Below are 26,264 nucleotides of genomic sequence, written 5' to 3' on the forward strand. Positions count from 1 at the left end.
AGGAATACCACAGACAACAAAATAGCTTATCAGAATTTTAAACAGTGATGTACTGTATGTAAATGAATTCAGTTTAACACAGATGCCTTTAGGGCTGGGTAGTGAATTCAATACTTTTAAGGCACCGACCAAATTGCCTTCTAAAGTATCAAGTATTGAGAAATGCCTCATCATTCAATACCTAATTTCAATACCTAAGGAGTAAATCTTATCAGCGACGGTGAGCCAATAAGCATGCAGCATGCTTATACCAAGATCTAATAATGCTGCTGATTGGCTGTCTAACATTACACATCGCAGAGACAGGCAGGAAAAACTCATTACACACATAGACAGGGCTCACGTATAAGGAGCTGAAAAATAAATAAAATGATTTGTGCCGTAATGTGTAAAATTGCAATTTGTTTTGTTTTGATACAACATTGTAAATTTGTAAATTATTTAGGCACTGTTATCAAAGTCCCGGTAATGGTATTAGTACCGTTATCAAACATTTTTGAACGATACCCAGCCCTAGTTGCCTAGGAGCAGACAGTTTTTAGTGTCTGATAATTCCGCTGCTGAAACTGCATCATTCAACCCATCAGAAAGGATCCATCGATCATCTTTTGTATTAGTTTGTCTTTGTGTGGGCAGAATTAAGCCAGACAATGAAGAAGTGGACATCAAATGTCTGAGAAAAGTTATTACTGCTGTGGTCCCTTTTATACGTCATTACAACCAATAGCTGTAAAGAGCAAGTATGCTGAGCCACAGTGTGAGCCACACTCCTAGAATAAAGGTTAACAGGAACAAGACCAAATTTAATTTCACTGAGTTATGGAACACTTTCTATTCTGTAAGTTATTTGATTATTTATGACCTTGTGTCAAGGTTTTCATTTTAGATTAGATCTGAATAGAAGCTGTTATAACCTCTTATGTAAGATTGCAGAAGCAGCTGGTTGGTCAATGGTGCTCAATCAATAGAAACGGGTAGTTTTTCATTTTGCACCACCGATTCATGGTTGTTACACAGAAACCACCAGAAGCATTTCCAGGTAATCTTAAGGTGATCACCTGTTATTCTAATATTACCATGTAATTAACAAGAAACGTGTAGTTTTGCATTTTACATCACTGATTAATGGTTATTACACAGCAAATACCAGACGTGTTTCCAGGTAAGAACTCACAAGATTAAACATATAATTTATAAAGTATTACCCTGACACAAAAGGGAAATATTTGGAACATAAAGGGTGGATAAATTTCAGCATTAAATATGGCAATTACCAATTTTATATACCAAGATGTTTTATCTAATTTGGAAGGTATTAAGCTGATAGTAGCCTAAAATTACTGTGAAAACATCAGCATATATTACCCCATTATGATGTTATTACAATATTATAACTATATTACCACTACCCAGATATACATATGGTTATCATGAAACCCATTCCTAGTTATTACCTTGGTAATTGCATGGTATCTGTTACCTCACCTTATTACCCCGGTATTACATCTTATTACTGTGATGTATTACCCACTTTTTACTTTAGTAATCTCAAGTTCTTACCTATATATTATCTCTTTATCATCACTCTGTTACCCCACTATTACCATCTTAATACCGTGCTGGAATGTGAAGTGCCACCAATTTTTTTTTTTTTCTTCAAACAGTGTTCTTTGTAGGCTCATCAGTGATGTGTCTCACCTGATCTCTAAAGCTTGTATAAAACTGGCCCATTAGCTCTCCCTCTTTTCTGGCTGGCATCCTTCCTGTCTGTTGTTTGGCTTCTTCCAACACCTCCACAACACACACTGTATCTCACACATTCAAGCTTTGCTCTCACTGATGATATTGCTCACTTCTACGCTGCATCATTTAATTGTGTCAAATTCAATTTAAATTAAGGTTTTTGTGTAATTAACTCTTACAGGACTCCCTGTTTGTGGCGTTCCCTGAGCGGTTTTGCGACAGTGGAAGTCAGGTTTTAGCTTGGTTTGTAAAAGTACAGTACAAGTCTTTGTTAAAGTTTGGAGTCTTCATAAAAACATGATTTTGTTAGATTCATGATCAAAGATTAAGCAGGGGGATGGTTCAAAGGAAGTTTCAGTATTTAAGGAAAACTTGGAATGATCTCTCATCTAATATCATGGCTTCTGTTCTGCAGTCTGTGGAGACATGGCAGTTGGTTTTCCTGACCAGTCCATCGAGTTGATTTTTCCCATGGATTCCCGATCTTATTAATGTCAAGCACTCCCAGTAAAGTGCACCCTGAGCCACTGACAACCATTTGATAGATTTGTTCCCTAAGGAACTCTTATGCCGAGATCTTTTTCCTTGTTATGTCAGTGAGGCTGCGTTTGTGCGGGCATGTTACTATAGGGGTACTTGTGGAAGACAAAATATGAACCAGGAACTGTAGTTTGAAGACTTATTAAATGCCAGGACGCCACAAAGTAGTTTATGCTTCCCTGTCTTGATGCTTGTGGTGTAAACCATAAAAAGGAAAATGGTAAAAGGTACATGCTACAAGACCTTTCACCTGGTATGGGTGATTGCACTTTTTTTTTTTTTTTGCAGTACTTTGTGATATCAGTTAAACTACAGCCAAGACCATTTTTTTGCACTCGACAACCCTGTGTATTGTTGCTTCCTGCTAATGCACCCCCACTGCACTGAATCGTTGAAATCAAGGGAGCTTGCTTTTCTTACAATGATTAAAGTCAGTCTCAAAGGACCAACATTGAGCATTCTATACACTGGCATGTAATGGAACTGCTCAGTTTCAAAGATCCAGTAATCATAACAAAAAATATGAACCCAGGATCAAAGATAACCAAACTCTTTGAGTGTTTTAAAATCGGTCAATGTTCATATTTTATTTAGGAGTCAATCCTATTTAAGGTAAACAGTAGTCAAGCAATGACTCAGTGTTAATACTAAGCATGCACGACTTTATCTAAAACGTATGATGAGATGATAAAGGTTAAATGTTTTTTTTTAAATGTACACTCTTTGAAAAGTTAAAAGTCATTTAAATTTGGTCATGATTCAAAAATACAATACCAGAAGACTTTTCCTGCTTCTGCTTACATTACAATTAGCATTCAAAGCTGGTAGGGTGACACGATGCACAATTTTCCAGCCCTGGGCAGCTAAAACAACACGATGTGGATGCTAAAAATATTTGGCTTCATGTTGTGTCCCTTTTGTCCTCCACATCCTTTTCTCCTCCTGCTGCACCCTGGGTAAATACAACTGTGACAGTGAATATCCTTCTGACCTTAAACATTGACCAACCCGTATGTAAAGAGGCAGAGGTGAAACCTTCTTTCCTGTCTGTGATTGTGCGTAAACAAAATACACATCCAAGATATAATGTGGGTTCCTACACCCACATTATATCTTGGATGTTTATTTGGAGGTCCCATCTGTGCAGCTGATCTTATGTTTCCTCCCTAAAGGGGGTGCGTGTGCGTGCGTGTGTGCGTGCGTGTGTGCGTGTGTGTGTGTGTGTGTGTTGGGTGGGCAGGATATATTCCTGCAGAAAGATTTGGGAAGGCGTTGGCAATTGGTAATACAAATTGTAACATGGAGAATTGGCTTCTCAAATGAAGTCTGTTTAATATTATTATCTGCTTAAATTCCTCAGATATATTGTAAGAAAGATGCAGGTTCGTATGCGTAGATTGGGTTTAGTTAATGCTCAACGACTGGATAAGCATGGCTGTAATTACAGTTATCTGCACTATTCCTCTCTCTTCTGCTCTCTCCGGCACACTTCCCCATGCTGCAGGCTTTCACTCGTGTTATCATGCTGTGACCGTGATAAATCCTCTGCTCTCTCTATTCCTCTCTCTACTTTTTATGCCTCTGTGCCGGCGACGGCCTTTCTGGTTGTCTGTCCGATTATTGTGAACGCACCATCTCAGGACCACCTGGAGGAAATTTCTCCAAATTTGTTGATGAAATGATTGGATTTTGGAGGTGAAAGGTTAAGGTCATTGTGACCTCACATCCTGTAATCGAAACAAATCAAATAAAAACTGCAAAATACAAACCAAAAAACACTTAATGTCTTTTTTTAAATTGCCTCAAAATCTTCATTATGTATATTCTATGAGGCTGGACAGACATGGATGTAAATTACAACTTGACTGGTTGCTGGAGATGGTAATACTAGTCTGTTCTTCCTTTAGTGCTAAAGGCTCAACTCTCTCTGCTTTATGATGGAGGGTAATGTGTGTGCAGTGGTAAGGAAGTACTGATACAGATACTAACAGTATCCACAACAAAGGGGATATTATAAGAAACAATATGATTTCCAATTTTGACAAGATAACCAAGATACCCAAAAAAATGAATTAACATGAGTTGATTTTGTACCACAAAATGTTAAGTTTCTTTTGCTCAAAACTAGCTAGATCTGGGTCCGTATTGTTCACATAAGAACTACATTTGTTTCTTTATTCAGTGAATTATCATATTTGAACAAATTTATTGCTGCTTCTTATATTTTATCCTTTTAATGTCATTGTTACCCCTATTTTGATTTCTCAAATGTCTCTTTCTTCATTTTAAGATAACATAATGATAAAACTTTAAATATCCAAATAGAACAAACTCAGCTCAAACACCGGGATATATTACTTTTACCACATACTCCCTTGTTGTATTTATAGAGCTTTTGTTAAAGAAGTTTATGAGAACACGCTGGTTAAAATGTACTCGGTATGTGTAAATTGGTCGGGCTCTAATGCACCAGGATGATTAGATTACATCAGCTCAGCTCTGATAAGCAGGGATTTGTAGCTGGCTCTGATCTGAGATCTTGCATATTTAATTCTCTCCCTCCATCTCTTTCTCTCGTCGTCCAGGGTGGCCGGCGGTGAGCTCTTTGACTTTCTGGCAGAGAAGGAGTCGCTGAGCGAGGAGGAAGCCACTCAGTTCCTCAAGCAGATCCTGGATGGAGTCTGCTACCTGCACGCCAAACAGATCGCTCACTTTGACCTAAAGGTACAGCAGCCACTAGAGACGGACAACCTCATCTCTGTCTGATATCCGGTTCCTTTTGTCAGCCGTTGATTGCAAGCAGGGGTACAGCAAGTCTTTTAGGATATTGTCCATTTCGCCAGCTTGTATTGTACACGCTGATGGCATACTATAATCCTAAAATCTGTCCCAATTCTACACTGCATACTACTGTAAAGGAGGTTTTGAATGTGTCAGATGTTGTGAAAGATCCCAGAAAACAGAAGTCTTTAAAAAGAAAAAAAAAGAATTGATCTGTTTCAGACAGTTCAACATATTCAAAGAACACTTTACAAGTGATTAGTTAGGGTAACGTCCTCAAAAGGAAAGCCAACACAGTATTTAGGAGAAGAAGTTCTTCTAAGGATAGTGGGATTTCCATGAAAACACTTAGCACACATAAGATGGTGACACCGACTTGTTCAGGGTTATGTTACGTTCTTACAACACAGTTGGATAGTTTCTTTGAAAGGAAAAACTGTTTTCTTTAAAAAAAAATAACAACCATAACCTCTTATCAGAGGTCACAGTTAAATGGATTTGCAGCATTATATGAATATATGGTTCTTTTTTTGCATCAGCTGGCCTCTTTTGAACCTCTCCTTTTATATCAGTTTCTCTTTATCTATATTTTTGGAGCCAATGCATCTACGGCTAATCACCATGACTAATCAGTTTTGGCTTATTTTTTTAAGATCTCTCCTTTTTATTATAGAGTGTGTGTAGTTTCAAACTTTTGAGAGTGGAAAAGAGTAAGTAAGGGTCATAGCGTACTCACAGAACAAACACACCATACAGTACTTGAGGTTCTTGAACATGCCACTACCTCAATGTTTGGTGTACTGTTGTGGTTGTTCTTTTCTTAAATCTCAATCAATATCATTGATCAGTTGTCCACTTACGGCTGCATACATGGCGTCTTCAGAATAAACGGTTCGGACCAACTCCTCCACTTACAGAACTATCTTTACAAATTATAAATCGGAGTTCAGGACATTGTGCCTGCAGGTTTGCAGAGAATAATAACCTCTGTGGCCAGCCAGCCACTTGTGATCAATGCTTGGGCTTTTACTAACCACTGAGGCCTCCGCTCCACTTATCAGCTACTGTTATTCACTGTCTAACAGGGGCTGAGATTAGAACTTAACTTGTTTACTTGAATTTCTAACTGCAAAAAAACCACAGCATTTCACTTCATGGGATGGAAGTTAGGTGTCTTTACTTTCAATGTTTACCCATACTCTGATAACATCTCTTCCTTTTTTCTTCTTTCTTTCTTATATGTATGGCTTTTTATGTGGATATTGTGCAGCCATAACCATGCAATGACAGCAGTAGTTAAAGGTCAGAAGCAAAGGACCCCAAATGTTCTCTCTGACCTCTTTTAAAATGCCATAACACAGTTTGTACCGTGAACATGGCAGTTTTCAGAAAAGGATTTGCCTTGCTAGAGGCAAATCAATTCTACAGAGACAGTGATGTTGCCAATCAATGTACTTATTATGCTCAAGAGCTTTATATGCTTGGCAGGGCAAATTCTAGATGTCCGACTCATCATATCTGCAATTTGTCTCAACTAAATGTCCAAAATGATTTAAAGTCAGTAGTGCTTTTAAATGGAAAAACACATGGAAAGACCCAGCTTGTAAAAATCCCCAAACTTTGATTTTTTTACTGTATCAGTGGTTACTAATACTCTGATTTATGCTCTAATTATGCTGTGGGGAAACATGATTTTGCAGTTGCAGTAATATTAGTAGTAATAGTAGTTTGCAGTAAAAGTGGCTGCTTCACTAAAAATTCCCACTTTGCTCATGATGGTGGAAGAGGTATTCAGGTCCCGTACTAAAGTAAAAATGTGAACACCACACTGTAGAAATACTATTTACAAGTGTAAGTACGTATAATCAGAGCAATTTACGTCAAGTATTAAAAGTACTCAATACAGAAAAATATCCCCTTTAACTGTTAAACTATAGTAAATGATTAGATTATTATTATTCAAAATGTGTTAATAAAAAAAGCAGCATTTTACTGTTGTAGGTAGTTGAGGTGCAGCTTAATTGTAACTATTTTGTATCTGCCTGCAACTATTAATTATTTTCATTATGGATTAGTCGGCGGATTATTTTACCAATAGATAATATTAAAATCGTTTTAACATTATTGACATTTATGACATTTTTTGCATGGAAAATAACAAACGGTGATCAAATAATTTTGATTAATAGTTTTATTGTTTCAGCTGTACTTGTACAAACTGTTTGGTTTAATTCATAACGAAACATATTTTATAAGCTCCTCCTACGTTTTGTATGCAACAATCTTGATTTAGGAACTACTAGTAACTTTGGCTGTCAGATTTGTATATTATAATTAAGTGCAATATTTACCTTTTTGAGTTACAGTGAAGTAGAAAGTGACACGATATTTACATATACCTAAAGTATATTACTTGATTGATTGTACTTGGTTACATTCCACTATAGCTGGTCACAATATCGATATTATATCGATACTGTGATAAGAGACCAGATATAGTCTTAGATTTTGGATATCGTAATATGGCATGAGTGTTGTCTTTTCCTGGTATTAAAGACTACATTACAGTAAAGTGATGTCATTTTATGAACGTACCATACTGTTGTAACTGTTCTATTGTTTGCCTTTACCCACATAGTCATTATATCCACATTAATGATGATTACTCATCAAAAATCCTGTTGTGTAAATATTTTTATTAAAGCACCAATAGTCAATGCACAATATTGTTGCAGTATTAATATCTAGGTTATTTGGTCAAAAATATTGTGATATTTGATTTTCTCCATATTGCCCAGCCCTAATGTCCACCGCTGGATTAAAGGTGTTCAGATTATGCGGATGGAGAACCAAAACAGTTTGATATAATTCTCCTTGATCCCAGAATTATAGAGCAGTAAACTAACAAGCTTAGCTGGAGTCTGATTGTATTTTCTCAGCGCCTCCTGTCGCCACTGCTGCCCACAGCCAATCTGTTCTTGTTTCTTCCCAGACTAAACCCACGAGCTCAGCTCATAGTCAGGCTGAAGGGATGAGCTTTGGAGAAATGATGGCTTCCTCGTAAAAAGAGGCATTGTGTCCTTAGGAATGTCCGGCTTCTGTTGTCTGGCTTTGCTCAAAGCACATCTTTGCCGTCCTTTTTCTTTATCCCACTTCCTCGAGAGGTTTCTACTCATGTTTTGCATGAGATTTCCATGCGTGATGAGCTTACCTTCCTGCCAGCCAGCCTGTTCCTGGTGTTGTGTCTGACTCTGCTGCTCGCACCCCTTGTTTACACTGTGTTTGTGTCCAAGGCTGTTAAATTAGTGCAATTTTTATAAGCATTCCGTCCTTTAATGTGTAGGCATAATACCTATTCCTCATTGAAATCCTGATGCACAGTTGGCTGGATGCTAATAACAGCTTAAAAAGAAAGCATCGGTAAAGAATTTGGTCTTATAAAATGTCTGTCCTCCCTGTCTCCCCTTTTTCACTGTCTCTTTCTTTTTTTCTTTTTTCCTAGCCGGAGAACATCATGCTGCTGAACCGCTCAGTGCCTCACCCTCGCATCAAGCTCATTGACTTCGGCCTGGCCCACAAAATAGATTTTGGCAATGATTTTAAAAACATTTTTGGAACTCCAGAATTTGTAGGTCAGTATTTTTTTGTTTGTGTGTCATTGAAGAATCATGATCCTTTCTTGTTTTATGGTTCAAACTGATTCTGCTCCGATAACTTTACGCAAATATACCCTCCATCCTTTCTCTACTCTACAAACACACACATACTCACTGCACCACCCTGTTTTCCTGGCTTCCTTCCCGGGGGTTGTGTACTGTGAGAGCAGGTGCCAAATGTGCCATAGGGACTAAGTGGGAGAGACCTGATAATAGACTGGAGATTATCAGAACTGCTCCTTCTTGCCAGCACAAACACACACTAATAGACGCATAAGTGGCTCCGTCCCATCTCCCCTGACCTACCCCTTTTGCCCGGGTTGGTCGACAACACCCCCAGTCTCCCCTTGCCTGGCGCTGGTGCCCATTACCAGCATCATTTAAGCCAAAACCGGGGCCTGTTCCCAGTTCAGCAGGTTGGCAGCAGTCAAATGGTCCGAATAAAGATCAAGCGGCAGAAATCTGAAAATGGATAGCTGATGTTGGAAAACAGGCCTAGCCGTGCTGAAATTCATGGCAAACTAAAGGTTTAATAAAGTAAGTTACAAATAAACATCCATAAATCCATGCCAAAAAAAACAATAAAAATATGCTTGTTATGACACGAGCCCTTGTCTAAGAATCCTCATGTTTTAAGAGGAATCTAGTTATATTTTTAGTCATGGATGCACCTATGGGAACATTGCAAACATGAATAGGAAATCTACACAAATCAAGGCTAATAAAATATGTCTCAAGTTGCAGCCCACAGTTAACATGGCAACGTTATACTTCCCGCTTACGTCACTCAAACCCCCCAAATTATGGGAACTGTAGTTTTAAGACTTAAAGCATGATCGATCCCTAAATAGAAGACAATGAATAATAGTTGGATTGACAAAATCCATTAATATTAACTTAAACGTTAATAATAGGGAGGTGCAGTTACAGGGACTGCATCCTCTTTCCCATAGCATGCGTGGGTGCGTGGGTGCGTGCCTGCGTGCTTGCGTGCGTGTCACTGTTGTGTTGACTTGAATAGTAATCTTCTGTTTTTTGCCTCACAGCTCCAGAAGTAGTCAACTATGAACCTTTGGGCCTGGAGGCAGACATGTGGTGAGTAAACAAAAACACAATCTGCTCTCAATGAGCATTGAGTACATATGCTGTTTGAGATCATTATTCCAGAAGAACATCTGCGGTTAAGTTATGTTTGTATATTAAATTAATTTATTTTTCTTTCTCCTTAGGAGTGTTGGTGTCATAACGTACATCCTGTAAGTATCTCAAATGTCACCAGTGATGATGGATAATTGTGTAAAATGTGAACCATGTATAAATGGGCAACATGCGTCAACTCAGGGTTTTAACAACAGCCACCTTCACCTAATGTTTCTTAGAAACCGCAGGGCGTCATCACTCATTAAACATGACAGTCAGTTAGAATGTTTGTAACGACGTAAAGAGGTTGCTGGCTGCTCTTTGATCTCTCTGTCGTTGAACTTGCTGGGCCACTCAGTGCTGTTTGTCCTGAATAATGTAACTGCAATTTCGCGTGCACTCCAGTGTGATATTGGTTCACTTTCATATTTGTCATGAATTTTTTGTTTTGTAAAAGCTTACCTATTCATTTTGGCCAAATGTCATTTTTGTCCTGAACAGTAATAGTTTTTTTTTCAATCTGGGGTCTACTTATGTTAACGTACTTAAGTGCAGTTTTAAGATCCTTTTTATGCTACTTAATACTCCACTACATTTCTGAGGAACATATTGTACTTTTTGTTTTTAAAGCATTTATTTTGCAGATTTATATCATGAACACAAAGCAGAAAGAATGTTATCCAAAAGGATGTAGTGGCTCACAATATAAGATTTAAAAGGCTTGTTTTTCATGTTATGTTATTTTTACTGGTTAATACTAGTGCTATCCATCAAACTAACTTCAAAACATAGATGTTTAAATCGTCGAGGGTTTGAACCGCCATTGGCAAAATAAACACTAAGAAATTCAGATTATTTTTTTGTATAAAAAGCTAAAATAATTAACTCTAAAATCTTCTGTAGCTAACTGACTCTGGTCTTCTTTAATCTTGTTGGCCTGTTATGCAGTTAAAGAAGAGTATTTGACCTCAGAATATAAGTCCTAATGAGATATCTCTCCTGTCCTAACAAGAGATGTTAAAATATGCACCAGTGTGGTTAATTTGCTTATGATTAATTTAACCAATTGATCTTTACAACAACCAACACTTTTGCAGCAACAAACTCAACTGCCAAGGGCTTTCATTGAATAAGTGAGTGTTCTTGAAGCAGCCGTGTGCAGACATGTCAGCACAGTTTAATTCAACAGCAAGAGAAAGGTTCATGGTCTCGGCGGCCATAGATCAACTGCTGTTGGCTCTTGACGATTCTGTCCTCCTCTGTTTATATCCTGCCACAAGGTTTTCGGAGCTCCCACACACCTTTTTATCTTCATGAAGACACCTACACAAAGCACATACTGCGTGCACACAACTACATTTTAGGTGCCTTTGCCCACACAAACATGTAGAGGGCCCTCACCATAATACAGTGAAGTATATAAAGAGAAAGTAAATCTAAACGCCAACACAAGTGTTATCTTATTATTACACAGTAAGTGGCTCAAAACATTACACACTTTGTTTTAAAACAGTAATATGTAGATCATTTTGTCTTAGCATAACATGAACACACTCTTACAAATGCATCCATCGTCAGGTACATATTGTACACATACACACCCAACTTTTGTTCCCCACCCACACAGCTGTCACAGCTCTGCCTGGCAAGGTAAAAAATAGATTATTCACAGCCTATTATCACAGCCGATCAACAGTGAGGTGCACTTACCGCTCATATCCTATTGGGGGAACACAACATAAGGGGGCACAAAAGCTTGGAATAATTCAATAAACCACTCAGGGTGATTTTTGGGAGCATCTCCAAACTCTTGATGGGAGTATTCTACATAAGTGATTGCCGGATTGCTACACTGTAATGAAAGCTACCCAAAAAGCTCCATTAGGGAACTCTAAAGTAGTCAAAAGATACTACGCCGGTTTCCATTTTTTAAGTTTGAAAGACTTCATTTGTCTGAGATAATGTAACTTGAATCATTTTGGTGATTGTGATGAATCAGCCAGCTTTCTGATCTGCTAGAGCCCTAATTTGTGTTTCAACTGGTTCAGACTGGCTGTACTTCTGCATAAAATTAGTTCACAGTGCATCCTTAAATCTCATTTGGTAAACATTTTGGTGGATAAAATGATGCCACAGAACACTGACTTAACACTTTCCCGCTGATTTTACTTCCTGGCTAGGCGAACAATTGCCTTAATTACTTTGTGTTTGTTTTAAGCAGCTGCGCCTTATCAGCCGATAAATTCATACATTTCCACTCAACTAAAGTTTGGCCCGCACCACCTCCGTGTCTCTCCCAGCTGGCGTGTTAATTAGCGGCTGGTGCTGACAAGCTGGACAGATGTCAGTGGAGACGGGAAGGCCAGGGTCTGTAACGGACCAGTGTTTGGTTTAAAAGCCTGAGCTCTAAGAGACGGAGACCTTCACCTCCATGCATGACCACCCAGCCTTGTGTGTGCTGTATTGTTTCTTGGTTTGTCCATCAAAACATGGTTTTGTCTTATCCCCTTCCTACATCTGCTTATTTAAATTCCTGCACTTTACTCGAACTCATCGCATATTCATTGCATATTCATTGCATATTCATTGCATATTCATTGCATATTCATGCTTTCCTTTGATGGTGTTTGACTTACACACCATATACTTCAGTTTGATAGCAAGGCTTGACTAATGAGTCGGCATTAGTTGCTATGCGGCTCCGTGATCACATCCCCCACATCAACAAAAAGTAGGGCCTCAAACGAGGTTGTTTCAAACGAGTCATGCTAGGTAACTAGGACTAAAGTTGAAAATTAGCCAACTGGCTAACACTGGCGCATTTACAGAAATGTAGATTAATGTGCATTGTCCTAATGAAATGAATAAATATTAAAATTTGAAGGGCCAGACCTAATCAGCGGCTGGTGAGTTAGTGTCTTAATAAAATCCAAAGTATTCCCTTCTTGATAACAAGACCCACTGGGACACGCAGGATGGTGAGGGAACACTGCTCTTGTTAAAATAGGTTAGATTGGAGGTTCTGAAGTTGTTGGGTTGATTAAAACATGCAGTCAAAAAGATGTGAAGATTATCACAATTTCAAAACAGGTTTTTGACTATACTGTATTCATTGTCTCTCTTGGCTTATCAACACAACTCTAACCATATTGTTAACCTCTGTCCCATCTGTGCAGTCTAAGTGGTGCGTCTCCCTTCCTGGGTGACAACAAGCAGGAGACTCTGGCCAACGTGTCGGCCGTCGACTACACATTCGACGAGGAGTTCTTCAGCAACACCAGCGTCCTGGCCAAAGACTTCATTGCAAGGCTCCTTGTCAAAGACCCCAAGTATGTATGATTCCTCTTTCTAATCTTTGAGACCCACGTTTTGATGTTGTTATGTACAGTACATGCTCTCCAAGGAGTAGTAACAGCACATCATGAGCTGGATGGAGGGAATTTAGAAAGTTTCCAAATGAGTTAACTATGGATGCAACTAACAATTATTTGCCGGATTGAATTTTTTTTTTTTATCAATCCTGCAATAAGTTTTTAGTAGTTGGGTCTTTAAAATGTGACAAAATAGAGAAAAATGGGCATCAGAATTATCCACGGTTTAGGTTAAAATGGCTTTTTTTTGTCCAACCATTAGTCCAGAGAATGTCTGACTTCTCTACTTGATTTACTTGATTGCAAGGTTACGTTATAAATAATGTCTGCACATTTATAAAGACCTTTGTTGGATCTCTGCTAATGTTCTCATTGTGTTTTATTGTGGTAGTTTGTGCTAGTTTTGGAAAGCTTTTCTTGATGAGGATTTAACAGATTAATCAGTTGAAAGTTCAAAATGGTTGGCAATTAATTTTCTGTCAATCAAATAATTGATTAAACAATAATTTCTCAAAGCTGAAAAGTGAATTGACTAAAGGCCCACTGCCCATCTTGTCAGTAGAGTCAATAAGGTACTTAAATCTGTGAACGTCTCCCTTATTACCGAGTTGCTTTAGCAACAACTGAATGGCTGCTGCGACGCTTAAAGACAGTGAATGCCACCAAAAGTGTTATTCTCGCTCCTGTTTATTCAGAACAATGGAGCAAGAGCGACGGCTGCGAACAGCGATGAATAATTATAGTTGTGAAGATAATTTCATTTAGACAGGATAAAGAGAGAAAAGGCACGGGTTCCATTAAACAAACAGTGGGAAAGGAAAAAGACTGACTTTACAAACTTCAACTAATGGGGCTTTTAGAAATCCCCCGACCAAGTGCATCGAAATGGAACGGCTTTTAATTGATCTACATTGTGAGCAGACATGGATCCACTCAGCTGGCAGGAAGATTAATGAAGGTTCCCCTTGAAGAAGACACACATTAATAATGTTCATCATGATACTGGACTACAACAGCACAATCACTGTTTGCTGGAATTATACCAATATATGTCTTCGCCCCTTACCTCAGTCAGTAGACTGAAGGTTTGTGTTTTTTTTTTTACTTTGACTCAGGTGTGTGTGTGTGTGTGTGTGTGTGTGTGTGTGTGTGTGTGTGTGTGTGTGTGTGTGTGTGTGTGTGTGTGTGTGTGTGTGTGTGTGTGTGTGTGTGTGTGTGTGTGTGTGTGTGTGTGTGTGTGTGTGTGTGTGTGTGTGTGTGTGTGTGTGTGTGTGTGTGTGTGTGTGTGTGTGTGTGTGTGTGTGTGTGTGTGTGTGTGTGTGAGAATAGCCTCAATTAGAAACAGGGATGTGTTATTGAACAGATGTGTACATGGAGAAGTTTGTGTATGTCTGTGTGTGTGTGTGTGTGGATGATAAAACTAAAATTTTTTCAAAACAATGTTTTGTTGTCCTCATTGTGGGTTTACATCAGTTATGATAAGGGATGTGGCAGTTTATACAACACGCCAGTTCCCTTAAAGACTAGCTTGGCTTTCATTGAATACCAGAAGGTTGTTGAATATGGATTATTGACTTCCAGCCTTTTAGTTTGTTGATAATGTTAATTAGATTTAATCTGTGTATGGATTAAGTGCTGAGTTTATGTTTTGAAACATCTATCGTATCCATAATTATTTTATGGGCACTACATTAACTAATTATCATGTAAATTGTTCCCTGTGTGCTTGGATGTCTCACTACCTTGTTTGACATGTTGTTTAGGAGAAGGACAAAGAGTTTCAATAAGGAAATAAGATGTTTGGAAGAAAAACATCAGATCATCACACAATGACACACAATGGGGATGACTGGGTTCCAGTAAGAAACAAAATAAAATGTCAACTATTTGAATTGTCTCTTATTTTAATAAATTAGGACGACCGTGCGTTGGTCTGCCAGAGTCTGTTCTGTCAACCCTTTGGCCTCATCACAATCAAGGAGGGGTCTGAATCATAACACGGTTGGAGAGTCACTACAGTTTTTTACTGCTGGGTGTGAGTCACACTAGTAGAAGAAAAAAAACAATACTAATTGTTGACTTTGTATCTCTGCATCATAATCATTTTGTTACAGCTACATGGGAGCGAGGCTTTCTTACATCTATCTGCACACAGCTGGTTTTGCTGTCTGTGTTCATTATTTCCTTGTTTAACTTGTCCACAGCTTTCATGGACTGTTGACAGCAAACAGTGTCTCTGACTACAAACAGGAGGACAGTTGCATCTATCAGTTAAAGATATAATCTACATAAATAAAGGAAAACAAACCAGTGCTTCTGGTATCCCTCACAACCACTGGGAGGGGAAAATAAATAATTGTAAAGAGAAAGAAATATGCTTTTGCTCTCATCCATGTTTGGATACTTTTGACTGTCGAAACACCTTGACGAAGGCAAGTGCGGGTACTTTATATAATTCACTAGTTCATAATCAATAAAGGCTTTATTTATTTTAAACCACTGTTGTACCCACTTGAGTACATGGAGTTGTTGTTTTATGCCACCTGTAGATGAAGGCATAGTTCTTCCTCCTTAAAAAATAGAATAAAAACTCACTTATAGTTTGGCTAAAAGGGAACTCTGCTCATAGTGTGTATCCATAGCCATTTACACTCACTTGTATGAGCATTAAAATGCTGTGTCACTAGAAAACACTGAATGAGACTGTGTAACTATCAACTCTGGAACAGCAAAATAGCTAAACATATAACAAACCTTTTTCTGTCTCCCTTTATTTTTACACATTTATACATTTTCTGTCTACAGAAAGAGAATGACGATTCAGGACAGCCTCCAGCACCCCTGGATCAAGGTTGGGCTCTTTTTTTTTTTTATAGCTGATTGATGGCATACATATTCGAAATGGCTCGGAATGCAAAGCCTTATCTGATTCTGTAGGAAATCTATCTTGTGAAGAATATTCTCATAAGCATTTTTCTATTGATACATTTGTCGTGTTTGTGAAATCAGCCAAAAGACACTCAGCAAGCACTGAGCAGAAAGGAATCGGCTGTCAACATGGAGAAGTTCAAGAAGTTTGCAGCTCGAAGGAAGTGGAAAGTAAGTAGTTGTCGTTGATACTATCTCTGATTTTTACACACACCCGCATTTAAGTTTCGATAAAACACTACAAAACTGGCCCCGTAACTTTTCACATCCCCAAAACGCTTAACTTTGATAGCTTCTTGCCAACAACCTTCCTCGGATGTTGTACTTTGATGTCATCGCAATTGCTACGGGCTCGCCGTAACCATTAGATTTACTGCCAGAGGTGCTTTAGTGGTCGTCTCCTTGTCTGTTTCAGTTTTTCACGGCTGACCCAGTATTGCTTCTTAGCCTGCCCAAAACACTGTGATTGTTTAATCTGTGGTGGTTCCGCAGTGCTGTCATGCCATGTCTTTACACTCGAGTCTGGCCCACTGGATGCTTCTGGCTTTTCAGTAACCTTGATTTTTTTTCAAAGCAGGGATCTGATTATAGTTATAACAGTTAACATTTTTTAAATGTCTCAGACTAGTGAGGAAGAGATGGTCAATTTAAAATGTGTAAGATTTAGAACATTTTGGGAAAAATTGATATTTTTGGCCAGTTACAGATCCTCTGCTACCCTTGTGTTTTTTTAGCTCTTTTCTCACATCATCACATGTTGTATTAGTTGTATAACTAAATTAATGTTTTATGTGTATTTGTGTTTTGTTGCTTGCCTCAAATTGCTCCTCAATGAATGAATAAAGTTGTTCACCAACTTTGCACTTCAGTCAAATCACCTAACAGTATGAAGAACGATGAGTAAAGTCTCTGAAGTGAATTTATTTAGAGCAGAAAATTGTTCATGGTCCCCTGAACACAACTTGACATTAACTTGTTCTAGTTCTACTCATTCATGAACCGTAATTCTTCTTCTCTTTTCCAGCAATCCGTCCGACTTATCTCCTTATGCAACCGCCTGTCCCGCTCCTTCTTGTCCAGAAGCAACATAAGTGTGGCACGCAGTGATGACACGTTGGTAAGACCTGAAGATCTGCTTCTCTGTTGTGCTTTGACTGGCAGGTCTAATGTCGAAACAAGTACAGAAAGACGTCAAAGCACAGGATGGGCAGTGTTTAACATTACTTCAGCAGAGGTCTTGATTGAAGTTCATTAAGTTGATTAGGTTTGCTGCTGTTAGCACTATCAAGACTTTACATTGCACTTGAGTAAAACATTTACAACAGAACCCTTATTATTATTAGTATTACCATTAATTTTAGTTTTACCTCCACAGTCCTGTCCTATCTTGAATATAACCAAATAAACGTAATTGACGGAAGATTGGCAGCGTAATGAGTTTCTTCCTGTTGAAGATGGCTTTTATTGAAATGCATTTTCTTATTAGTACCCCCATGCTCTCAGTTACAACTCTGGTATTTCTAACTCAACAATCTGTCTAAGAATCTTAAGCTCCTTCGTGTAATTGATCTGTTCCTCGTTTCCCCCACAGTGCCACAGGTCAGGTGTTTGTATTATTGTTGGAATTTCACTGTTTGTGTGTAACCTTAAAACCTGATTGAGCTTATACAGTAGGAAAATCAGAAGGAAACGTGTAAATGTACAAGTGTGTTTGTTTGAGTTTGTACACAAATGGTGATATATAAGAAAGATTTAATGACTTATGTGTCTATATGGTGATACTGACAAGGCTGTAGGATGTAAACACTGCAGCCTCGGTGAGAGGCTTAAACATTTACAAAAGCATTACCAGCCAGGCCAAGGCCAGGCCTGTTTCCTCATCAGAGGATTAAGCAGCAACTTCCTCATGTCCCAGGTGAGCGTACAGGTAGAACCAAGCACCCCCTGTAGTCAACAAATAGAACTGCTGCAGCAGTACAAGCTTTCTAATAGATCTTTTGTCTCGAGCAGCTCCAGAGTTACTTGCTCTACTCAGAAGTAGGTTTTAGTGCAGCAGCCCCTCTGTAAATGTTTAACCAAGAAGTTGTGTGTGTTCTATGTTAGAGGCGCTGTATTAAAGAGTGGGAGTAAGTGCAAACATCAGTGAAGTAGGTGAGAGAGCTGAGAAAGTATTATTGATTAATTGTGTAGTCTGTAAAATGTGCTAAAGTAGAGTGAAGGCCCTGACACACCAATCCAATAATCGACTGTCGGACAGTCTGGCCAGGTCGGTGACTCGAGTCTGTTTGGTGTGTTCCGTGCCTTCATTTTGGCTGACCTGACATGCTCGGTTGAAAGGCAGGCGCTGCCGGCAGTCGAACTCAAATGACCAATCTGATTGGTGGAGTGTTAATTCGGAAATGACAAGCGGGATGAGCGTGAAAAGAGTCTCTCAAAATCTGACAAAAATCTTTTAAACTGACCTTTATCGATCTAAAATGAAGATAGATTCAGCAACTGGTTGGCCTATTTCTCCCTTAAAATGTTTTCAGAAACATGTTGGGGTAAACTATTTTAGTAAAATATGAGACCGTATTCTGAAAAAGCCACCATGACAGTCTGGCTTTGAATTTTCGGAGAAACTAGACCCATGTGACGCGTTTGTTCAATCAGCTGCCGTTAGCAGTCAGCATCGTTTCGGTGTGTTCTGAGGCACTTTATTTGGCCAACACGGGGATGCAGTTAGTCCGACTGCCTTTTCTGCCAACAGTCAGCCATCAGGTTGGTGTGTCAGGACCTTAAGAAGTAATAATCAAGTTTCCTTTTACTGTTAAACTCAACGTTCCTCAACACTGAAGCTGGATAATTTACTGATACTACAGTTTTATGTTCTGGCTATCAGTTATAAAAGCTTTAACTTTGTTACTAAGAAACCATGTGTTTCCAGTCCGTTTGGTACGGCAGATGGCTCTAAATATACTCCCCTCAGCCTCGCTGCTGTTGCTATGGAGAAGAAGCCAATTAGAGATGGTGGCAGTGTCACGTTACACAAAAGATTGTTGCAATGGCAAATTTATTTTCAAGTCCTACAGGGCTCTTGGATGGTTAATTAATGTTAAAGGAACTAATATCATGTTGCAAATTTGCAGTTTGCATGTTGCAGTTTTGGTGAAAGGACTTTGAAGCCGAAGCTGATTATTTATTTTTGCAAACGACAATCAGTGGTTTATGTCTTAGTAGTCATTGATTCAAAAATTTCGTTAAACTAGTTTAGGCTGAAATAAAGGCAAAACGAGTAGAGTTTAAACCATTTGTGTCAATCTACTTGCAGAACAAGTTAGCAAAGAGAAACAGAAATGGATGACTGTGGGTTATGAACATTTTGGGAGAGTAGCGTTAAGTCACCTTTACAAAACGCCTCAAAATACATGGGGATGAGGGACCTAAGAGCATTAGTCATTCCCACCGCCAGCCCTAGTTTTTTCCGTCTGTCTGCAAGTTGCTGAACATCTTTTTTTTTCTGGATGCCAGCCTCCTTGCTTCCACCTTTTAATGTGAAGACTACTTCCTACTCTGGAAATGTTACACAATAAAAGCAACAATAAGGTAGATTGGTAAAACCTCTCCATCCTGTGTCATGAATTACAATGTTCAAAAAAGGTAAAAATCATAAACAACTGTGTTGACAGTGAATCCCCAGGAGGCTGTTTTGCTGCTCGTACATATTTGTGTTGTGTTGCAACTTCTCTGAGGTAGTTTAGTCATGGCTCACCCAGCAGTAAGGATATGTTGAGGAATGTAGCTGCAGTGTCACGCTTGGCAGAACGAACGCCACATCAGCCTTGCTTCCCTCCTCCTCATCTCTTTGTGCAGCAGAGCGTCACAGACGATTTCCGTGCCGTCCGGCTCACTCTGGCTGAAGGTTATTGGGTCACATATCACAGAGAAGGAAAAACAATGTCTTGGTATATGTTGAGCCTAAACTACAGATGGAACAGAAAAGTCTGTTTGTTTCTGTGTGTATTCACGCATGAGAAAAAGATGAAAGAGAGACTTACAGTGGAGCATGTGATAGAAAGAATTCACAGGATTAATGTTCACAGGATTAGATCATCATCCTGTGAACAGTAGGAAAGTAACTTTCTTTCCCACCCGTCTAGGACGAGGAGGACTCCTTTGTGATGAAGGCCATCATCCACGCCATAAACGATGACAACGTGCCCGGTCTGCAGCATCTGCTTGGCTCCTTAAACAATTACGATGTCAACCAGCCCAACAAGGTGACAAACATAGAGATAGTGAAATAGTGATTTTATTTACTATAAATGAGATGTGTGTAATGTTTCCTCTGTCATTTTTCAAATATATGAAAACCTCCAAATCACAGAAAATCTAACTGAACGGAGTGTTCGTCCTCATGATTTGAAGGAGTACCATGTGTCTTTAAAGTATCTAGTGCAGTCGGTTTTCTCACTAACTCAGACTTCAGTTCAGTTCAGTTCAGTTTAGTGTCATCACAATTCATTCAACCTATATATACCCGAGATCATTCAGGGGCGGTACTCATTTGCAATGACATCAAGTTGCAAAGACAAAGAAAACAACACAGAAAAGGAAGCAACACCATTACAAGAACATAGAAAGACACAAACTTTCCAAAAAGGAAAAAACAATGTGGTAAACTGTTCAGGACAACCAGGATGCAAAATTAATACAACTATGTAAAGCAATCACAAGTAGTTTGGAGGTCCAAATTTCTAAAATGTTCAACAGGCACAAGTGAGTTAATTTCAAGAAAGTGTGCTTTGTTTCTACATTAACGTCCCCCTGAAGGACCGTTACTCAGCTAGCTGATTGGTCAGGTGTCCCATAAGCAGTTGTCAGGGTGTCCACATGTTGTACCCTGTATGACAGCCTCTTTCAGGGAGTAAGTGGAGGTTTCTGATCACAAGATCAAGAAGGCAATTTCTTGTGATTGTGTTAGTCACACGTGTCAAACTCAAGGCCTGCGGGCCAAATTCAACTCCTTGCTTATTTTTATCCGACCCTATATACAGTTAGGTTCCCAGTAAATGTTGGCCCACTTGCTTTTTGTAACTTTTCAATTTTTTGGACATTTTTGATGCTTTATCCAAACGTTTTTGGCATTTTCTTTGACATTTTTGTCAACCAAACTGTAAGTGAAAAGACTATATGAGACATGCAATAATGCAATCAAAGATATTTGACTTTTCCCATGACATTAAGCAATAAACTCTTTGTCTGGCCTTTGATTTTTATTTTCTAGGATGGCCCTTTAGGGAAGTTGAGTTTGACACTCCTGGTGTAAGTCATGAATAGCCTGGTTCTGCCCTCCTACATACATCTGCTCAGTTTTCATTTTCATCAGTACTCTCTATACAAATTAAATATACAAGAGTCTGGTAAGACCAGGCTAAGTCATGGCTTCATTTTAGGATGAATATTGCAACTATATGCAACTAATGCAGAAGGCATTAGGTAGTTGCTCACAATCTAAAAAGCCAAAACATATGGAACAAAACAAAAGAGAAAAAAACTATCTAAACAGATTTAAATATTTATACATACATGACATGATGCCACTTGCATGCAGGAAAGTCATGTAGTTTTTGTTGTTGTTGTTTATATCTTTAAAAAATGATCTTCAAATTAGCTTTTTTAAATTTTTCACCTTAGTCACTGGCAAATAACTACCTAGTATATCTGTTATAACCACCAGATATGTCTCTTGGATATGACCATTCTAATTAAAAGAGCAGAAGAGACTGTAGTCCAAACCATTTTCCATCTGTATTTACTCTCCTTTACTAAGTGGACATGGTTAAAAGACATTTTTTCTCTCTTGTGATACATTTCTTGGGTCGGCAGGGAAACCTCTGTCGGGTCATTGTCAAGATGATCGATACTGCTTTGTTTTTTGCTCCTTGCTGTCGTTATGGTTGTTGGAGACATAACGACTGGTCATTAAAACACCCACCGAGGCCAAGTCTGGACGACCATCGTTGGCATTCTCACATGCGGCCAAATGTGCTTAGTTTCCTGGGAAGAGATGAGAGGACAGCATTGTAAATGGGGGGGGGGGATGGTGTCACAGACCTCCTACGGTTTCTCTAGCCGGGTGTATATGGCTTCCTTTAACCCGCTATCCGTCCTTTCTGTTGAAAATGTGTACCTGATAGTCCTCAAAAGAGTGTAAACTGCTGAGTCTTAACCTGAGGCGTTGGCCCTTCTGTGTGGGTCATAGGTTTGTGTAATGTTTTTTTTTTTTCTTCCAATATACATGTCTGTGCATTCCTCCCTGCATTGAAGAAGTCTCTCTGAACTTTTTCAGGGCACCTTTTAACCATAGTCCAGTTGCCTTTGAGTTTAACCCTTCCTTGGATGACTGAGAACTTCAGAAATCTTTTAGAATTTAGACTTCTTAACGATTAAAATGTTGATGATTAACACAGACAAGTTCAAAGTTTGGCACTTCTCACATATTTCAGTTTTTATTTATATGTATTTTGAGTGAGAGGACATTACAGAAACGATGCAGAGTTAAAAAGTTGCATACTGTTGCATACGTTATATGAGAGAATGAAGTGTGAGAAGTGCAGAGAACAGTTTTATATCCAGACTTACCAAATCTTTCATCTCCACTCTCCACTGCTTGCTGTTTCAACGGGAAAGGGACATATTGCTGACAGCTGATGGCCGATGGGAGCACATTATCTTATTAAAATCAGTGAAGTGTAGAGGAAAAGTGAAAAAGGAAAAGAGGAGGAGTGGGAGAATAGAAAGTACTAATATGCAGAGGAGAAGGAGAATAACAGTGCGGCTAGTGACAGAAAACTTAACTTTCTTCTACATTTAAGTTTAGGAACTGGTTCAGAAGGGGTAATCTTGCCATGTTTTTCCATCCTCTTTCCTTGTTTTCTTTTACCTCAGCTTGAATTCCCCTCCGGTCTAAAAAACACAAGACCTCCATGTTTTCTGGAATCCTTAGATACAGCCGCATTTATTTATTTTATTTAGTAACCTGTGGGAGAAAAACGGGCCACATATTCTTTAATGTGTAATTACATGCTGTCAGATAGAGATTTACAGGTCCATCTTTAGCGCACATAAAAGATACACAAACACGTCCTGGTCACAGAAAACTAACAAAACGTTTGTATATTGCAGCATGGGACTCCTCCCCTCCTGATTGCAGCCGGCTGTGGTAACGTTCAGATCATTGAGGTGCTGATGAGAAAAGGCGCAGAGATCCAGGCCCATGACAAGGTAAAGACTCATCTGTCCGGTCCAATCAGTGTGGCTCAGGCGTCGGAACAGAAGAATGAGACATTCTGTCATTTGGATTATGATGGGAGCTATCTACACTATAAAAACATGGGCCCATTAAATCATTGCACTCAGCTGTAATGCACAAAGTACTGTAGAGACTAGCAAATGCTGCAGTACACCAATATGTTTTATATAGCCTGAAAAAGCCCTTTAGATAGATAGATGGATAGATACATGATCTTTCCATAACTTCATTCATTTGTACCCACTGAACATCTTCAGATATGTAAACTAAAATCTGCTTTGCAAAATAAATTACAAAAACTATTTACATAAATCAACATGCTTACTTAAACACTACTGTCATTGTTTTGACTAAATAACGTGTTTTACAGGCTTCGATATTATGCTTGTTTGACTTTCAACTAAATGATATTGTGATTTAAAAAATGTCGAAGCATAGAGATAAAGTTCCCAGAGCCCAAGGTGACGTCTTTAAATGTTTCATTATGTCCACTTTCACTTAAGATATTTAGTTTTCATAGAAGCGAAAGATAAATACATATTCACAAATTCATTGCAAATATTCACATGGGAGAAACTGTAACTAAAACCTTGGCATGTCCTAAAAATGACCTAAACAATGAATTTATTATTGGCAATACATTGTATTAATCAACTGATTGTTCTTGCTCAAAATTGATCCCATTCAGTCTAGTCAATATATAACAAAATTCATAACAGTCAAACGGACTGTTTAACTATTGTGTGATTTTGCACATTTGCCTCATTGTAGTATAAATACTCCATACCAACCTAAAAAAGTGTAAAATAGATTTCACCACATCGCCAAGCCCTGGGGAGAAGTTTGTTCTTTTGTGGTTTTCTTTTGGTAGCAACATGAGCACATTATAAAAGTAGGGTCTAAACTTGAATACATTGACAGTAGTCCTCCTTTTTTAAGTATGATCAATTCCATCACTGCATATCTTACACTTGTAGTGTACTTGTACATCTGGAATAGTTTGATTTATTATAAATCATCGTAGACATCTGTGTCAGTAATTAGCAAATTACTTGTCACCAGATTTCTAGTAGGTTCAGTTTTAAACAGTTACCATTATGTGACATTGAACAACAAGTTGGCGAGTACAGCTTTAAATTGTGTAAGAATACTTCAACTGGGCCGCCAGGATGCTTGCACATCGTCAAATAGTTTCAAGCTCTTTTTCCGACAACATGCTGTGCAGTATTTTAGAGGGATGGGTTCATATCACCGGGCTGCAGACACATCCCAGAATAGCTTGATTTTCTAGTAAAGGTCAGGGATAAATCTTGGAATTTTCCTCTCTTTTGAACAGAGTGGAACCAATGCTATCTACTACGCAGCAAGACATGGCCACGTGGAGACCCTGAAATTCCTCCATGACAAGAAATGTCCTCTGGATGTCCAAGATAAGGTGAACGAGTGCCTCTTTTCTTCACAGTCACACATACAAATGCACACACATACTTACTACTACTAACCACACTCTGGTATCTATTGGCAATTACCTACTTACTCCTGCCCATAGATCTAGTTCTTTATGTACGCTCCTACCTATCAAACCTTTTGAGAAGCTTCACTAAAATTCTCCAAAGTGCCCAGATACGTACACACACAGACACACACACACACACACACACACACACACACACACACACCACAGTAAGCACCTGGGGAGGAAACCAGTTACGCTGGCATTTTATCAGCTTATTTGCTGTTGCTATAGAAACAGGTCTTGCTGAGAAAGAGAGGTTTTGTGTGTGTGTGCGTGTGTGTGTGCACGCTTTGACGCTGGTGTAACCTCGATCACAGAGCTGGCTAGGGCAAGCAAAATCCCCAAAGCATTTTTTTTCAATCTCTTCAATCATTTTACCTGCTGGTGGTTTCATCTTATCACTATAACCCTGAAATTACCAGCTGAGGTGTCTGTGTGTGACCAAGTAATTGTCTTATAAGAAAGGGAAAGACCTTTCATCACCTTTTCAACAAAGTGATTTTTTCCTATTTTCTGTGCTTTTATTTAAATAAATAACTCTTGAAAGTAAAGTTTTTCTTTCCCCAACATGAATCCATTGGATGCTATTTTTAGCTGGCCACTCTCCCACCTACAAGTGAACACAGTGTCTTGGGTGTCGTTTAACATGCAACTTCTCTGCTAACAAGCATCCCGTCTGACTGGCAGCCATAAAGTCAAATGGATCAATTTCTAATGAGTCCTATGTCTGCATAAACAGGACACTAAAATATGAATGCCTTGTTTGAGTGGAGGTTTGGGAAAGGGGCTAACTCAGTGGAAATAGCATGACTAACAGGAAAATCATCACCATATCCTTATATCTATGTCACTTTACACTTAACTTTTGGCCTAAACCTTTTTTTTCCCATTAAAGGTAATTATCGTGGAAACTCTAAAGACATCTTTTTATTTTATTGCATGTTTTGTTTTACATAAACCTTTCTGTGTATTTGAACTGCTGATGATTTGTTGATTATTCTTTGTTGTATCCCTTAGTCGGGGGAGACTGCTCTTCATGTGGCAGCCCGCTACGGCAACGTGGATGTGGTGAGCTATCTGTGCAGCATTCGGGCCAACCCAGACCTGGCTGACAGGGTAAGCACATGCACACAGTCAAATACAGTAAAATGACCCAGTGGAATTTGGTTTCTTTGAGAGAGAGAGACTGTTCCTCAACACAAAGGACCAAAGGTTTTTAGTAGGGATGTCCCGATCAGCATTTTAGGCCTCCGATCCTTATCCGATCTTTTAACCTCAAATCCGATCCGATTTCG

General features: G+C 38.8%; 1 protein-coding gene and 1 long non-coding RNA gene across 2 annotated transcripts in view; both read left to right on the forward strand.

Moving 5' to 3' along the window:
- Positions 1-26,264, forward strand: part of dapk1 (death-associated protein kinase 1) — an 80,351-nt gene that overhangs the window by 30,337 nt on the left and 23,750 nt on the right. The window contains exons 4-15 of the mRNA XM_034871425.1: positions 4,869-5,007; positions 8,567-8,696; positions 9,767-9,815; positions 9,950-9,976; positions 13,037-13,189; positions 16,037-16,082; positions 16,241-16,330; positions 17,184-17,276; positions 20,299-20,418; positions 23,327-23,425; positions 24,790-24,888; positions 25,987-26,085. Coding sequence (XP_034727316.1) covers positions 4,869-5,007; positions 8,567-8,696; positions 9,767-9,815; positions 9,950-9,976; positions 13,037-13,189; positions 16,037-16,082; positions 16,241-16,330; positions 17,184-17,276; positions 20,299-20,418; positions 23,327-23,425; positions 24,790-24,888; positions 25,987-26,085 — 1,144 coding nt within the window. The remainder of the gene's footprint in view (positions 1-4,868; positions 5,008-8,566; positions 8,697-9,766; positions 9,816-9,949; positions 9,977-13,036; positions 13,190-16,036; positions 16,083-16,240; positions 16,331-17,183; positions 17,277-20,298; positions 20,419-23,326; positions 23,426-24,789; positions 24,889-25,986; positions 26,086-26,264) is intronic.
- LOC117944592 lies at positions 86-4,686 on the forward strand. Its single transcript, XR_004656614.1, has 3 exons — positions 86-408; positions 2,977-2,983; positions 4,676-4,686. It is a non-coding gene; the product is annotated as an uncharacterized LOC117944592 (long non-coding RNA).

The sequence above is a fragment of the Etheostoma cragini genome, chromosome 5, assembly GCF_013103735.1.
Source record: "Etheostoma cragini isolate CJK2018 chromosome 5, CSU_Ecrag_1.0, whole genome shotgun sequence".
NCBI classification, from domain to species: Eukaryota; Metazoa; Chordata; class Actinopteri; order Perciformes; family Percidae; genus Etheostoma; species Etheostoma cragini.